Genomic DNA, 16,332 nt, shown 5'->3' with positions numbered 1-16,332 from the left:
ATGGGCTAATAATCTGTGTGTGTGTGTGTGTGTGTGTGTGTGTGTGTGTGTGTGTGTGTGTGTGTGTGTGTGTGTGTGTGTGTAATTTATAAGCCACATTGATGGGGTAATCATTATAATGTGTGCTGCCACAGTCTGGGGACATTGTAATGATAATGTCCTGGTTTTGCATTGGGCTTCTGGTTCAAAGCTTATCAGATGGGTCATATCCATCAGGGCACACCGTAGCTAACCGCTTTGTAACTGAAAAAGAAACGTTTGTTGTTGGACAAGTTTAGGCAGTCCCTACCATGTTTTAGTACATTTTCTACCACTTGGTCCCTAATGAATATGATCCGGATGTAGCTTTTGAAGCCCTACATTTCAGCCCTAGTTTTAGGTTATTGAGTTTCTCTCCCTCTCTCTGTTCTTAAATGACTGCAGTGTCAGAGAGCAGGCAAGAAAGTTAATCCCTTTCCCAGAACTGAGAGAGCATTCCTCTGAACGCATTCTGAAATGCTGAATATGTTAAAATTGGAAAATATATTTAAAAAAAAGAGTTCAGAACTACCCCTGACTTTGGGGACACACTTTATGGGAAATTAATCCTGAGAACAAAGTCTGGATAGAATGGAGAATTTAATCTATGTAAAAGCACATTATTTCTGAGAACAGTCAATTCCCCATTGAAGAGAGCCCTTGTTCTAGTCCTATGCAGAAGGATGGGTGATCTAGCTTGCCAGACACAAGGGTAGATCATCTCTGACTTTAGAATCTCTCTAGGACATTGTCTATTGGGATGTCATCATCCTTCTCCATGATCAGCCACAGCTCGGAGACGCTGGGCTTGATTCAATCTAACCTGTAATAGCCAGGTAGTCACCATACAGGTAGATGCCAACACTTTTCAGAGTAAGACAAAAAGGTTGTGCAGGCGTTAGTTTGCAAACAAAGATTCTGCATCACCATTGCTACACCTTTTAACACTAGAGTCCAGCCGAGCCAAGCTGTACTGGGCTGGACTGGTTATCCATTTACTGGAACCATGCTGAAAAGGTCAATGGGAAAGGAAAATATCAGAGGCTCTGGGTGCTAATCCAGTGAGGCAGGGCCAGAGCTGTGCTAGCCTGGCGGACGGTTAGCATGGGGACGCTAATGAGCGAGGACAGGCCCATTATTGGAGCCCTGGCTGTGTTTGGTGCCAGTGGGAGGGGAAGGATGAGTTCACTACCCAGAGGGAGACGGGGCAACTGGTCATGGAGGATGCTTGGCACGAGGGTCTCAAAGGATCTCTGTTTCTCTCTTTCTCTCTCTCGCGCTGTCTTTCCCTCGCTCTTAGCTATCTCCCACTTCTTTTCCCAGGGACAGTCTTCCCAGTGAGATCAGTGCAGTTGTGACCCATCTACCATCAGTGCTAGCTGTGTTGGTTTTGGAACAGAACAGTAAAAGTCCATAATATGACCCGGAAACTAGATAATAGTCAACACTGGCTTTTTCTACTAAGAGTCAGTCAGTTTGAGACCTAGGAGAATCGTTTGCGGGATGTTATCTTTCCAGTGTCGTTGTAACCTAGGTTAGTTTTTCAAAACAGTACAGTGAGTTCTATAGCCTGTGGCCTGTTCTATGGCTGGTCCACAGGGGGGGGGGGTTCTAGTGGTTCTACATCCCTCACGCAGTCCCAGTCCCTGGGTGCTGACTAAGCTGCCACAGCGTGTCCTCCAGCTCCCAACCGGGTTGACTTATGTACACACACACACACACACACACACACACACACACACACACACACACACACACACACACACACACACACACACACACACACACACACACACACACACACTTCTGCTCCACCTCTGTTGACCCAAAGTCTCCAGTTAGACACACACTCGGCATAGCCTTTGTGAACAGGTAGGCACACACGGCAAGGAAAAGGACCCCTGCTATTACTGTCCGTGTGCATTATGGAGCCCTGGTGCGATCCTCATCATTCCCAGACCATTAAAATGTCCCTTTTTTCAAATGTCATGTCTGTCATGACTGTGGCCTTAGCCCAGCAGCATACTGTATATACCCTTGTGTGAGATGGGTTTGGAACCTCCCTTTTGTGGGAGGCAGGGTCAGTGAGAGTGTGGCTGGGAGGAGGGGGACAGAGAAAGGAGAGTGAAGCAAAGTGAGTAGGACGAGGGGAGTCTGGGGACATGAAACTACATGGTGGCATCGAAGGTTAAGCCTCGCGCTCGTTCTGTTTTTTGGAATCCGAGTCTGAATTATAGCTTCTTTAGAGGGACAACGATGGCTGCCCTGAGAGACACATGTGCACGCCCACACACACAGTGCAGAGAACAGGATAGTTGTCCACAACACACACACACACACACACACACACACACACACACACACACACACACACACACACACACACACACACACACACTGTAGAGAACAGGATAGTTGGCCAAACTCACACACACCTCCCCTCCACCCAAGGGCCAGTGTAGAGCAGAAGGGAGTGGTGTAATGATTATCTCGAGGCACAGAGCCACAGAGCTGGGAAGAGGAAGAACAATTGCTTGCAGCCCAGAGACTGAGCCGGTCAGTCAAGCTACACTACAGTACTGCCCTGCACCCAGTCCTCTATATTTTACCTTCCAACCCAACACCAAAACAAACACTCATAAAAATGACTAAAAGCACCAACTTCCCCGTCAGCTGTCTGTACTGCACCCATTCCCAGACCTCATATATTTTAACATCCAACCTCGCGCAAACACTCATAAAAATGACTAAAAGCACAGCCCCCGCCCCGAGCTGTTTGTGTGTATGCGTGTGAGCACTTTAACACACACACATGCTATCTCCCTGCCTTTTTGCTAGCGGCTACTATCAGCGATCACCATTAACAGTAAAGGGAGTGGGTTAACAACATCTCCTCCTACTTAGCAACCAGCCAACTTATATTTTCCAGCTGCGCTGCCCTCCGCCTTAACACTGACCGGTTATCTACACACTACGTTTACAGCCTCTGCATATGCAAATGTCACGTGAGGAGACTGGTGAAGGGAAATTGATTTTCCCTGCCTGTATATACGGTTCTCAGGCCCAGCAGGAGGGTAATGAACGAAAGGTCTCGCTGCGTCTCAAATGGCACCCTATTCCCTACACGGTGCACTACTTGGTCAAAAGTAGGCCCTGGTCAAAAGTAGTGCACTATGTCGGGGGTAGGGTGCCATTTGGCACGGATACCCCCCCCCCCCCCGAGGCCTATGTTGCAGAGGGAAATGCTCTCTACTGCTGTGTCAAGACCAGCATAAAACGATACACTGAACAATCGCACTACTGTATTGTAGACTACATACACGGAAAGGAAAAATAGAGAGAGGGTATTGCTGTCGGTGGGTTTCATCAAGATCTACAAGAGTGTTGCCCAACTCCGGTCCTCCAGTACTCCCAGCGGTACATATTGTTGTTGTGGCCCCCTGACAAGCACACCTGATTCTATTTGTCAACTAATCATAAAGCCCTTGACAAGCAGAATCAGGTGTTTTTGTCCGGGGCTACAACAACAATATGTAACGCTGGGGGTTACATACTGCTATACAGTATCTCTGTGCAAACAGACACTGCAATCACACAGGCAGCCCAAATCTGATGTTTTTGACCAAATTAGATCAGCTATGAAAAAGATCTGATGTGATTGGTCAAAAGACCAATTAGTGTAAAAAAGATCAGAATTGGCTGCCTGTGTAAACACAGCCTTAGAGAGAGGTAGAGATAAGATTCCCTGGGGAAGAAAGAGAGACTTGGCTTATACTGTTAAGCTTGAGTGGCTACAACCAAAGAGCTCTTAGACGGTCTGGCCTTTTATAAAGAGTGTGTTTTGAGGCGAGAGGAAATACGTGTGTGCGTGTGTGTGTGTGTGTGTGTGTGTGTGTGTGTGCGTGAACGTGTGCGCTTCTCTCTGAGATTGTGCTGCTAATATTAACCTGGCAGAGTGTTAGGGAAATGTAGGGGAATAAAAGGTGCGATTGAAAAGTAATGGTGATGATACAGGAAGCAGTACCAGTCACTCACTATATATAGACTACACAGGAGGTTGGTGGCACCTTAATTGGGGAGGATGGGCTTCATGGTAAGGGCTGGAGCGGAATTGGTGGAATGTTATCAAATACATCAAACACATGGTTTCCATGCCATTTCATTCACTCCGTTCCGGCCCTTATTATGAGCCATCCTCCCCTCAGCAGCCTCCACTGACAGACTACTGCCCCCTAAAGAAAATTAATTACAGCTCTAGGAGCCATTAGTACAGATCTACAAGCAGTTTACCCTCACCTGAGCATAACCTTAACCATACTGATAAATAACACAAAACTGACTTTAGGTCAGTGCTAGGGGAAACATTATCCTTCTCCTGGTGGAATGATGGATACAGTTCTAGGATCAGCTTACCCTCACCTAAGCCCAACCTTAACCATTGAGGGAGAATCTGACCTTAGATCAGCATCATAAGGGAAACGTAATCCTACTCCTGTCGCAATGTACAATCTGTTGATTGCCTCAGTCAAATTTGATGGAGGGCCCTATAACGTAATTTGGCCTTTTAATCTAATTTACAATGTGATACTGCATTTCATTAAGGTGGCATATCAACTGTCCTGTCTGCCCTAAAGACATGTGCTGCTAGCCAGGAGGTTGGTGGCACCTTAATTGAGGAGGACGGGATCATGGAAACGTCTGAAGTGGAATTGGTGGAATGGTATCAGATACAACAAATATATAGTTTCCATGGGTTTGCCATTCCATTTACACCGTTCCAGACATTATTATGAGCCGTCCTCCCCTCACCAGCCTCCACTGAGCCTGGTACTGTAGGTGGCATATCAGTTGTGCTCTACCACCAATCTCCTGTGTAGTCTACCTTCCATGTTCCCTTTGTTTTGTTGTTCAGCTATTGTATTTGTAACCGATGTGAAATGGCTAGCTCGTTAGCGGTGGTGCGCGCTAATAGCCTTTCAATCGGTGACGTCACTCGCTCTGAGACCGTGAAGTAGTTGTTCCCCTTGCTCTGCAAGGGCCGCGGCTTTTGTGGAGCGATGGGTAACGATGCTTCGTGGGTGTCAGTTGTTGATGTGTGCAGAGGTCCCTGGTTCAAGCCCAGGTAGGGGCGAGGAGAGGGACGGAAGCTCTACTGTTACATATTCACAACAGTTTGTCCCCTGAAGGGTCATACTTGCCCTTGTCATCTCAAATTTCTGCACTTTGTCAAACCACACACCCTCTTGATTCCCAAATTGATTGGAAAGTTAAAGGTCTCACAACTACAAAAGAGAGGGATTTTGACACTACAATAACACACAGTGATTTTACGGCCACGTACACACCTAAACACATGTAAATGTACTCTTCTTCCTTGTATGTTTTCAGAGCGGCAGAACCATGCCAGGGAGTTGGTGAGAGAGGCTGACCTGTCAAAGTGGGGCGCTCTAGTCATCATGTCCGGGGATGGACTGCTGTTTGAGGTGAGGTACAAATGCAATAATCCATTCCCGACACTAATTCAAATTTACATTCTTACTTGACCTAGTAACTGTCTTGGAACTTTTAGTGCCGACAGGGCATCCATTTAGCTTCTAAACCTCAAACCCCAGTTTGCTGAGATCCGTGGTTCTGCCTGACTTTGCATATTGTTACACAGACACCGATTTTCAGCCTATTTTTGGAGAGTTCCCACTGAAAGTGCAGTTTAGTTTAGACCAGGCCTCATCTTGGTCTGTGAAAGGGGCCCTAGATCTGGTGAGTCTCTGGCTGTTGGGTGACCCCTGCTCTCTGTCCCCCCCCCCCCCCCCCAGGTTGTGAATGGCCTGATGGAGAGAGAGGACTGGGAGAAGGCCATCCAGACCCCACTGGGCATCCTACCAGGGGGCTCCGGTAACGCCCTGGCTGCCTCTATACACCACTACTCTGGGTGGGTGACACACCAAGACCCCCATGGAGCAGTTAGATAGCAGCAGTTAGTCCCAAAAATGTACTTTGAAAATGCGTGCTTTCCCCCTCCCCTTCCTTGAAGTACTCAATCTGGCATGATTACTTGTGGCAAGTAATGCATTGCTTTGATGTTTCCCATGTTGAATCAGTGATTACCTCAAAGAAGGGAATAATTAATTGAAAACCAATTTATCCAGTTGGGTGAGAAATATACTTCCAGGAAGACCGAGAAGAAGCACCCACTATAGACAACCATTTACACCAGCACAGGGCCTACTACTGCCCATATGTTTGACAAACTGGACTGAGTAAATCCCCAGAAATCAGTAGTGGAGAACAAACATACTGCTGCTGGCTCATTCTTTAACCACCACAGTACAGAACATCAAAACAATGAATCACAATTACACAACCAGCATGCCCTCCTGTCTGTCTACCTACCCCCGTATCACCCCTGTATCAACTGTATCACCGGTTTCTCTATGTATATATGCTGGTCCCAGATCTGTTCGGGCTGTAGGCTCTAGGAAACGGTAAAAACGGGTCAGTTTTGCCTTGAGCAGTGGGATCGGATGACTCTAATCGTTTATAGTTAGAACCCCCTCTACTGGTTGTTAAGAGATGCTACACCCAGGTTCCCTTTTCAGTGACTAAGAAAAAAGCTCAAAATGGTACGATGTTATTGTGTATATAAAATACAATGTACAAAAGCCATGATAAAAGAAAGCCAAACGGAGATCCCAATGGCTGCTATTGAATGGTGAGCCTAATGCCTAGGTTGAATATTGAATACAAGCTGAATATGGATATGCTGCCATATGGACGTGACCCCAGTCGTATGGAACTCTATTGAGACGTCATTATCTAATAGGCTGTGATGTAGAGGAGGAAGGACAGCAGGCTGAGTGGTGGATGTGGGGCTGGTGGTCCCATTAACCCCCCCCCCCAGCTGGGCTTGTCTTTGTCTGTCGAGTCTACCGCTTAATTCCCCCCTCTCTGTCCCCCTTCTTCCTACTCCCCCCATTCTTCTCCCCCCCTCTTTCTCTCTCCTCCCCCCTGACAGGGCCCAGCCGGTGTCAAGCGAGGAGCTGCTGGTCAGTTGTGGCTTCCTGCTGTGTAAGGGCCTGGTGTCTCGCATGGACCTGGCCTCCGTTCACCTGGGTTCCAGCCCCTCCAACCCCACGCGCCTCTTCTCCTTCCTCTCGCTGGCCTGGGGCTTTGTGGCTGACGTGGACGTGGAGAGCGAGAAGTACCGCCACGTGGGTGCCGCCCGCTTCACCATGGGCACATTGGTCAGGTTGGCATCGTTGAGGGTGTATAAGGGCCGTCTGGCATACCTGCCGGTTGACGAGGTGGATGGAGAGGAGGATGGGCAATCGCCAGTCTCGTTGGAGGAGATGACAAGCATGTCACCTCAACACCAACCGCCATCGTCTGCATTCTGCTCCTCCACCCTCCTCTGCCGACCTTTGAAGGACTCACCGTGCCAGAACGCAGCCCACCACACCTTCCGTAACTCAAACAATGCCTTCAAGGCGAAGAAGAGGGAACCCATGTCCGCAAATGCCACCCTAACAGGCCCGCCAGACTCTCTCCTGGTGCCCCTGGACCAGCCGGTGCCCAGCGACTGGGTGGTGGTGCCCGAGGAGGACTATGTCCTCATGCTGGCCATGTACCAGTCTCACCTGGCAAAGGACCTATATGTCGCACCTGACTCTACACTTGATGACGGCCTCATCCACCTAATATACGTCCGAGCAGGCATATCGCGCATGGCCCTGCTCCGGCTCTTCCTGGCCATGGAGAAGGGCACCCACCTGGCCAACAACTGCCCCCACCTGGTGTACACCCGGGTGCGGGCGCTGCGGCTGGAGCCCTACTCGTCAAAAGGGGTGATCACGGTGGATGGGGAGGTGGTGGAGTATGGGCCGGTCCAGGCCCAGGTACACGGCGGGATAGCCAGGCTCATCACTAGATGATAAACAAGATCCACTGGATGGATAGCTAGCGTTAGCATGTTATGCTAATAGATATGCTACGCTAAAAGCTAATATTAGTTAGCATTTTTCTGGACAATGCTAACAACTAGCATTAGCATTTTCTGCTCAGATCTAAAGGGGAGGTGGGATTAATGGACTTTTTAGTCTTCTCTGAATTTCTGCTTTGAATTGGAAGTGCCACGAAGGAGTAGCAAGGCTAGAACACAAAAAGTTCACAATGGGTGGGAATGTTTTATTTCTACAGAGCCCAATGTTCAATCTCCCATTAATTAGCATTTAGGCTGTTCTAAGATGGCTTCCCACTATCACAAAGCAACTGGCCTTTAGTCGGCTGTTGCAAGCTATGACATGAATATATTACTAGAACCGAGGTGAGAGATCGATCAAGAGCTCTGCTGTCTTACTCCATAAGCATAACTTATGAAATCTGAATATTTTCACCCACCCACACAAACATTCTCCTTACCAGGGGTACATATGATGTAGTGTCAGTCAGACCCTGGGCATGCTTTACGTCTATGGAAGGGCATTGCAACTTACATTTTCTTTCTTATGCAACGAGTGAGGTATGGATAGATGCCTTCACTGCTCTCTTCCGCTGTGACGTGGAAATATGGAAGATACATACAATCTCCAGAAGCCAGCATTGACATTATTAGAAACCAAGTCATTTGAACTCAATAAGGGGACTGTTGCGCCGATGCCGAAAACAACCCTCAACCATTGATGCTCAATTACCATAGGGTTGTTTTTGATTACCTTGAAGCTTGAATCTTGAGGGTCAGTAGTTTATCCTAAGGCCTAGACCCTGGACTACTTGATGACTGGTTTTGGATTTGAAAAGATTGGAGTTTATTTTGGATGTTGTGATTAGCTGAAAACGCACCATACTTACATGACTTCTTCAACCAGCCACCTTACATTGACATGCAAACAAGTATACTAAAGAAGACATATCTTCACGTAATTTGATATGTGCTTGTTTTATACCTCATATTTCCATGAACCGCTAGCTTTAAAATGGCCTAGAGTGAGGGCCTATTTTTTGTGTTGTGGCCTGTCCTGCAAAGGAAGGCATGCAGCACAGGTCCAGGTTAAGTGACTGATGACTTGTAGTGCCTGTATCAGGTCTCCAACTGCAGTCTTTCCCCATACCCCTCCCCCCATCCATCCTTCTCTTCCATCTAATTCATCCATCCCCTCCTCCTCCCTTTCTCGACACTGCAGTGCACCACAGGGCAGTCCGTCGCTTTTGTCTGCCTGCAGCTACAGCTGACACCCCAACAGTACACTACACGCACACACGGTACAGACCCCTTCCCCTTCTCAGCAATCCTCACCTTATCATAAAGCTTTAAAACACACACACACAGAGAAGATAAACTATGAAATGATAAAGAGCAACCTAAGGCTAATGTGATGCTATTACAGTAGCTAGCCTGAGTTTACGCTCACCATAGCCCTCTTCTGAACTGATTCTGAACTCGGGCGATTATTCTGCCTTAAACACAAAAGGAAGAGAGGGGGTGCTTGATTAAACAGCACATTAGTCAGGGAATGGTAAAGAGGGAGGGATGAGGGAGAGTATTGACTTGTTAAATGCTGCCTGAGGGACCAGCATTGTGTGGGATGCATCCCAAATGGCACCCTATTCTCTATAAAGTGCACTACTTTTGAACAGGGCCCATATGGATGCAGACGTGGTCTTGGGACACAGCCCTTCTCCACAGCAGTGTAACATAAGGTTCTGACTGACACTGTGAAAGAAAGATGTTTATGTTCGTCTTGTTCGCCTCACAGGATGAAAAGAGGTCATGGAACTGGGGGATACCTTGAGAGAATGTTATTTGGCCTCGGTTGATATTTTTTGGAGGCACAAAGTGCCCCTGATATGAATGAGCGCACATTTGGGCCACAAGATTTTCCCAAAATGCAAAAATGGCCATTTCATGTGATATTGTGCAATGACTGTCTTTGTTGTAAACCGGTCATCAGGCCAGACTAAATAATTATATACGGGGGAAGACCAAAATGACATATTTAAAGAAATGACAAATGTGATTTTAGCTGTGCTGCATGCAAAAGAAAGCACCTTGCATTGATGTTTAAAGTACAAAATGATTAACTCTGCTTTTAACCCTTTCAGGGGCATGAGCTCATCTGGTGTTCCTCCCCCTACTGCTTGCTATTTTAGAGCAGCAGCACATGCATTTTCAAACCTTACCTTGGTCGCGTTCCCCTGCTCAGACGTTGGTTGACTGACAAATTGCTAGTATAACATTTGTGGTTAGCTGATACATATGTAGTTGTAAACTCTGGCAACACCTGGGCAGCGGAACGTGCCCCATAGCATGCTGGGAATCAATGAGTCATGAAGCATTATGACGGGGAAATGGATGTGAAAATATCAAAACGCACATGACAGTCTCTTATTTCAGTTCCTCCATGAGATTAATTGTTCAGACAGAAATGTTCTGCTTTGCTCGGGCTTGAAACATGCTCCAAAAAATCCATTCCTTAAAGCTAGCTTGGGCCATGAGATTTTCCTGACCACTTCACTAGGAAACTCTGGGCCCTACTCATAGCCTATGCAAGTCTGCCTGCCTTGCTGGTGATGCAGTCCCTGGCGCTTTCTCAATTGTAACAATTCTTACCCTCTTCATTTTCTCTGGTTGTTTGCACTGATTGGAAAATATTTGACAGGTGAAAACATGGTGGAAGATTATCGGTAGGCTGGCAGGCTTTCACCTGCTCAGTTCTTTCAGATCAGAGCAATGCAGGAAAGGAAACAAGGACAGATTTTAGACGATTGAGAAAGAGCCCCTGAAACTGTTTGGTGTGCCTTGAACATGTTGCCCCTTAGTTGTGGGAAGAGGGGTGTGTACTGTTATGACGCTTAGAAGACTTGGCATACAACCCTGACACCGGTCCTATTCATCTTCAATATTTAATTTATGAGGAAACGGACCTACTCCAGTAACCCATTTCCAGTTGAATTGAGCGCTTGCTTAAGAACGGAAAAGGAGGTTTGATGAAGCTTAATGTCCCAGTTTGTGAAAACTCAGGCCCAGACCCTAATATACTCCATTGTTGTCACTTGAAAGTGTATAGCTAAAGAAATTCAGTCCAGTACTATCCCAAAAATCTTGGAGTCTTACTGCTGCTGCTTGACTGTTGTCTTATTGACTGTGATTTTCAGGTGTATTTGGTGAAGGGAAAGTAACTGTTCTTTTCACAAATCTTGATTTGATATTCTTTACTTGAGTTGAATACAGAGCTCTATTTTTCCACTTTTTCCAAAATGTTGAATCAAATAAAGTGAAAACCAAAACATTTGTTTCTTTTGAATAACAAGATTAAGTTGCTGTTTTGTCCTTTGAGTGAGGTCAACTGAAACACTACTCTACAACCATATTCAATCCACCACAAGCGACAACTTGTAACCATGGTACTGCTTGCAAAGTTTAATACATCACTTTAAAAACAGGTCTTGAAACGTAATGAAAGGAACTGTAAAAAAATGACAAATCAAGAAGAAAAAAACTGCAAACGTATACTTATGTCCCAAGTGTTCTCATGACCACTTACAGAGCTCAAGTTAGTTAAATATTTGTATTTATAGTATAGTCATGACTTCTGTACAGAGGGATCAGGCTAAAAATCATAAGTTTACCAATACAGGCCACTGTGGAAATGTTCATATGGTATAGTCAAGTCTTGTCTCCGTTCAAGGCTTAAAGCAACATGTTACATGCTTTGGCTGGAAATCTCTCGCAGTAATGAATACGTCTGAATATAAACATACACAGAAAATTTTACATAACTTCATGTGCTTGAAATCCTTCATGTTTTTTTCTCAAGACCTGGCTTCACATTTTTTTTCTGTTTTTGCAATAGTGGAGAAACAAGTGCATGAGCGAGAGAGAGATCTATGGTTGCAAACACAGGAGAAGGTCGGTGGGAACCAACCAAGGCTGCAACGCTACAAGTACTGCAGCCTAAAATGGGAAAGCACAAGGAACATCCTTCAGGGCTTACTGTACAGGCAGCAAAAGAGAAAAGAGGAAGAAAGTCAAGGAGGAAGAGAAGCAATGGAAGCCTGATTGCCATGCATGGTACAGGAATTTATATATTTCTTTTAAGGTGGAAGGAGAAAAATAATAATACAAAAAAAATATCCCATTCAGCTCTTCTTTTCTTCTTTACAATAATCAGTTTGTCTCCCGCTTGCACTCACTCATTTACAAATGGCACTTTGTACTGTCTCACACACTCATGAACACTAAGCATTTAGCATCTTTGTTCAAGCGAAAAGACTAGCCAACGCCCTCGTTTTCAGTTCACCGGTAAACACAAGGGGAATGGACCAACAGAATATCTGGCAAAAAGCAAGAGCATAATAATATATTTCAGATGGATGTCAACAGCGACGGTTCAAATAACCAAGGAAGCACTATCAGAACTAGCCCAGTTCCAGATCTGTTTGTGCATTCTTGCCAAAGATCGCACAAACAGATTTGGGACCAGGCTATATAAAGAACCAGATGGCGTTAAATCGCTGCACTTTCTTTCACAGTAGTACTTTTAACACTTGATCCTAAATCTGTTTGTGCTTTAAAATCAACTACTAGCCAAAAGGAGTTGATCAAAGAACATACAGGTCTGGGACCAGGCTTCTTTCATTCTTCGGCGCACACAATGAATGGAACCACTGACCCCTGGTGGCCATACAGAGAAAAGCTCCCTGTGTTAATAAATAGAACACTGACCATTTTTCAAGCAAGTATAAACAAACCAGCAATAATTTAAAGAAACATAAAAGTAACATCACAAAGTACAAGCATGACTATGCCAGAGGCCATGTTGTCAAAAGTGCATCATTCACCCTTTAAAATGGGAAAATGAAAGAACGGGATACCACTCCAATCTTGGGGTAATCAGTGACACGCCATCATGCTCAAGACAAAGGGCGAGAACAAAACCAAATCAGATATAAGCTCATGAAAAACTTCTGCATCCACACTCAATCTCTGTCTACAAACTTCAATCAATCTCCATCACCAAACAAACCGCAGTTGAGAGTAACATTGGAATAGAGAGGCTGAAGCTTCACCATTCAACTTGTGGGTTGCCATTGTCAAAGCAGATCTGGGATCAGTTATTTTGTTTTATTTATTATTCGTGTTATACATTTTTCCTACCTCCGAATTGTTAAATTAAGCATAAGTCCAGGGAAAACTGACCCCAGATCTGATGTTAGACGGCCAACCTCTGAACACTGGAATGGGGTGAATGTAGTGGGTATCAGGCGGGGTAACAAGCAGCTCTGTACATAGGGTCTGATAATATATTAAGAAGAACAATTCAAGTAAGGCAACATGTTGAGATAGGACTCATTTAGTGATGGAATGGATAGCGTTTTTTTACTCGCGTCATGTTCACGGTAGTGGCTCTGCTTCTAGTAGTAGCCCAATGAGTGAGCAGAAGAGAGGATTGTGGGATAGCTCTGGAGGACCATTCTGAACGACCAGCCTTTAAGTGACAAAAGGGTCAATGAAAGCTGCAAGGAAGGAAAAAACATCACTACCTTGAACATGGAGAAGGTTAAGACAAGGTAATAATTCCATGGAGAAGCGTTAGAAAAAAATATATATAATAACATTCGTCGGACCAGCACCAGACAGAAAAATTAATGGTAGTGAATGTTAGCAGTACAGAGAGTTAGCCATCAAAGTGGAAAATAAAACACAACCGTAGTGAATTTCAGCTAACTACTCAACAAACACATAGCATAACTGTCATCCTATTCATTTAAACTTTTTTCAAATGATCTACAGTCACTTTACTTGATTTCTTGACCGCTGGTCGCGGTTTCAACGCCAATCCTGTCGAATCAGCAACTGTGCTGGTCCAATGAATGTGTTTATTTTCGAACGTGGTCTTAAACTGGGCATTTTCAACCTAGCCTTGATCCCTTGTAGAAGAAAAAAAATATGTCAAGTGGAGTCTAAAGAGCGACATGGGTGATATAACTAAAAAAAGTCTGTACAGTGTCAAAGTTATCAAGTCTGAGAATGGAAACTTTCTACAGTCAAAGATATTAAAGAGCTCATTTGACTTTACCTAGAGGTAAGGTCATATAGTTCTGTGTAACTGCACTCCTCTATTCTAGAGCCAGGTCTCTCCTCAGGGATATACCGTAGGGCCTAGTAAGTTATATAACATCCAGAAGTAGTGATTAGTATGTAAACTTGTCACTCAAGTGTTTCTGCAACGACGTGTTTTGGTGCGAGCGATTGGCGAGGGAACCAACAAGGACATAGCAGAGTGAAGCGGGTGTAGGTGGGCAGTTAATAACATTCAGATAGTGTGTGTGTGTGTGTCTGAAGCGAGAAAGAACGAGAGGAGCAGGGCAAAAAGCAAACAACCAGTAACATCTACATTAAAAAGAAACTCAATACGTCAGCGTGTCAAAAGGTGCCCAGCCCTGCCGAGATTGTCTGTTGATTGGAGAGTGCAGGGTGGTAACAGGGCACAGGAGCAGTGCTAAGGGTGCCCGCCAGGGTCAAAGGAGCCAGGCATACTGGGAAATGTAGTTCAGAGAAAACCCAGCTTTGAGAATCTGTCCAGGTTGAGCCTGCAGATTCCAGGACCCCATGGCTACTGTAAGAGCCTCCATTCAGTTTAGATCCAATTGACACGGCGGAGTAACATTTTAATTTGTGCTAAGAAAATGAATTTGTGGCGGCAATTCACAAAGAATGTCACTCTTCAGGTAATTCCACTTCCTCTTACAGCAGCTATAGACGATGCAAGTCAATGGCACTTTTTTACTTTTTTTTAATCAAACCAGCTCTGCATCTCTCCTCCTCTCCTTCCTCGTCCGTCAGGGCCTAGGAGGGTCCACAAGGGGCAGACGTGTGGCGCTGCCTTCCAGTCGAGGCTCTCGCTCCTTGTCTGTGTGTCCGTGAGAGCTCAGAGGGTCCAATATGAGGGAGGGCGCTTATGGTTCATGGCTTAGATCCCCATAAGACACTCCCACTCCTCTCCCTTCACATCCGGCCTCTGTCTGGCCTCTGGACACTGACAGAAAAGCACATACACCCAGTTAACTTCTAGTGGTCTGAGGGAGGGTGCAAGAGTGCACTAGATAGATGGCTGAGGGGTAGGGGCACTGGGCAGCAGTTGGGCAAGGGGGATCAGAGCGTACGGGGGGGCTATTTGGGAAATCATTGGGGGCACAGTGCAGCTTTTGGAGTGTGGGCTTTGAGGTGGTAGGCGTTGGGGGAGTCACTAGTCACTTGTCCTCTATGTGGTCGGGGATGGAGGTGGCGGCCAGGGCGGCCCGGTACTGCAGCAGCACGCTGCGCACGCTCTTCACAAAGCCCTTGGAGAGAGGAAAGAGGGGGAAGCCAATGTCCGGGTACCCGCTCCGCTCGGGCAGGAAGCTCCGGTAGCTCTTCCTGCGCTTCTTTGGTCGCACCGCCGGCTGGCTGCCGCCCGCAGTGTCCGAGGTGGCCCCCCTAACAGACCCGGAGACCACCACACTCGCCCCGGCTACCTCACTGGCCAAGACGGCGCCGTCGCAGTCCAAGTTCTGGCTGAGCTCCTGCTGGGAGGCGGCGGTGGTGGAAAGGCTCAGGCCAGAGTCCTCCAGCTCTTCATCCTTGGTGCCCTGGGGCTTGTTGGGGGTGCTGTGGGCCACAAGATCCAAGAGGAGTGTCTCGTCTAGAGGCCCCACTGAGGGAGGCCTGTCCCGGGATGGTCTTGGCGGAGGGCCCCTCTCGGCTAGCTCGTGGAGCTCCAGCCAGGCCTCCAGGCGGTGCACCAGGCGCCAGCCGCTGGAGGTGAAGTGCTGCCGGATCTCCTGCTGGAACACCTGTTTGGAAACAGACGAAAGATAAATCATTATGGCTCAATCTCACCATGATCTGAATCATAACCTATAAGAATAATTTATAACTTCTATAAGGCTTTTCATAGAATCTCGATGCTCTTCAAGAGCAAAAACAAACAAGCAATATATCATGACAGGTCAACCAACAGGGGCCAAGTCTTTAGTCCAAAGATGGAGAGGGTCGGTTCACGGCTTGAGAGGAGGGAACTGATCAGAGGATAGTGATGGGGGGTGTTTTAGCCACTGGGCCTCTTCCACTCTGTGTTGCACCCACTAGGTTGATACCTCAGCAGCCCTGGGCACCAAAAACTCACCACACAGAGTTCAGAATAGTAGCCAGTCGTCCTCACGACCAACCCTCTGCCTCAGCACTGCTGTATGCCTCCATCTCCCATTCCTATTGAGTGTCAGGCAACTCCTCAAATTATGTTCAAAAGATCATGAACTGGCAGCCGGGTGAAACAAAAA

The 16,332-nt window shown here is 46.5% G+C and overlaps 2 protein-coding genes across 3 annotated transcripts in view; one reads left to right on the top strand and one right to left on the bottom strand.

Moving 5' to 3' along the window:
• Positions 1–11,327, top strand: part of LOC106588251 (sphingosine kinase 1-like) — a 28,333-nt gene extending 17,006 nt beyond the window's left edge. The window contains exons 3-5 of the mRNA XM_014177092.3: positions 5,407–5,501; positions 5,832–5,947; positions 7,031–11,327. Of these exons, the coding sequence (XP_014032567.3) occupies positions 5,407–5,501; positions 5,832–5,947; positions 7,031–7,946 (1,127 nt within the window). The 3' untranslated portion in view covers positions 7,947–11,327. The remainder of the gene's footprint in view (positions 1–5,406; positions 5,502–5,831; positions 5,948–7,030) is intronic.
• A 77-nt stretch (positions 11,328–11,404) lies between these two features.
• The window catches only part of ube2o (ubiquitin-conjugating enzyme E2O), a 46,672-nt gene continuing 41,744 nt past the window's right edge, over positions 11,405–16,332 (bottom strand). For both annotated transcript variants that reach the window (XM_014177082.3, XM_014177088.3), the window contains exon 20: positions 11,405–15,846. In XM_014177082.3, coding sequence (XP_014032557.2) covers positions 15,265–15,846 — 582 coding nt within the window. In that variant the 3' untranslated portion in view covers positions 11,405–15,264. The remainder of the gene's footprint in view (positions 15,847–16,332) is intronic.

This window comes from Salmo salar, chromosome 02, assembly GCF_965601325.2.
Source record: "Salmo salar chromosome 02, fSalSal1, whole genome shotgun sequence".
Taxonomy (NCBI): Eukaryota; Metazoa; Chordata; class Actinopteri; order Salmoniformes; family Salmonidae; genus Salmo; species Salmo salar.
Note: the sequence above shows the minus strand (reverse complement) of the source record. Positions and strands in the feature narration are given on the sequence as shown.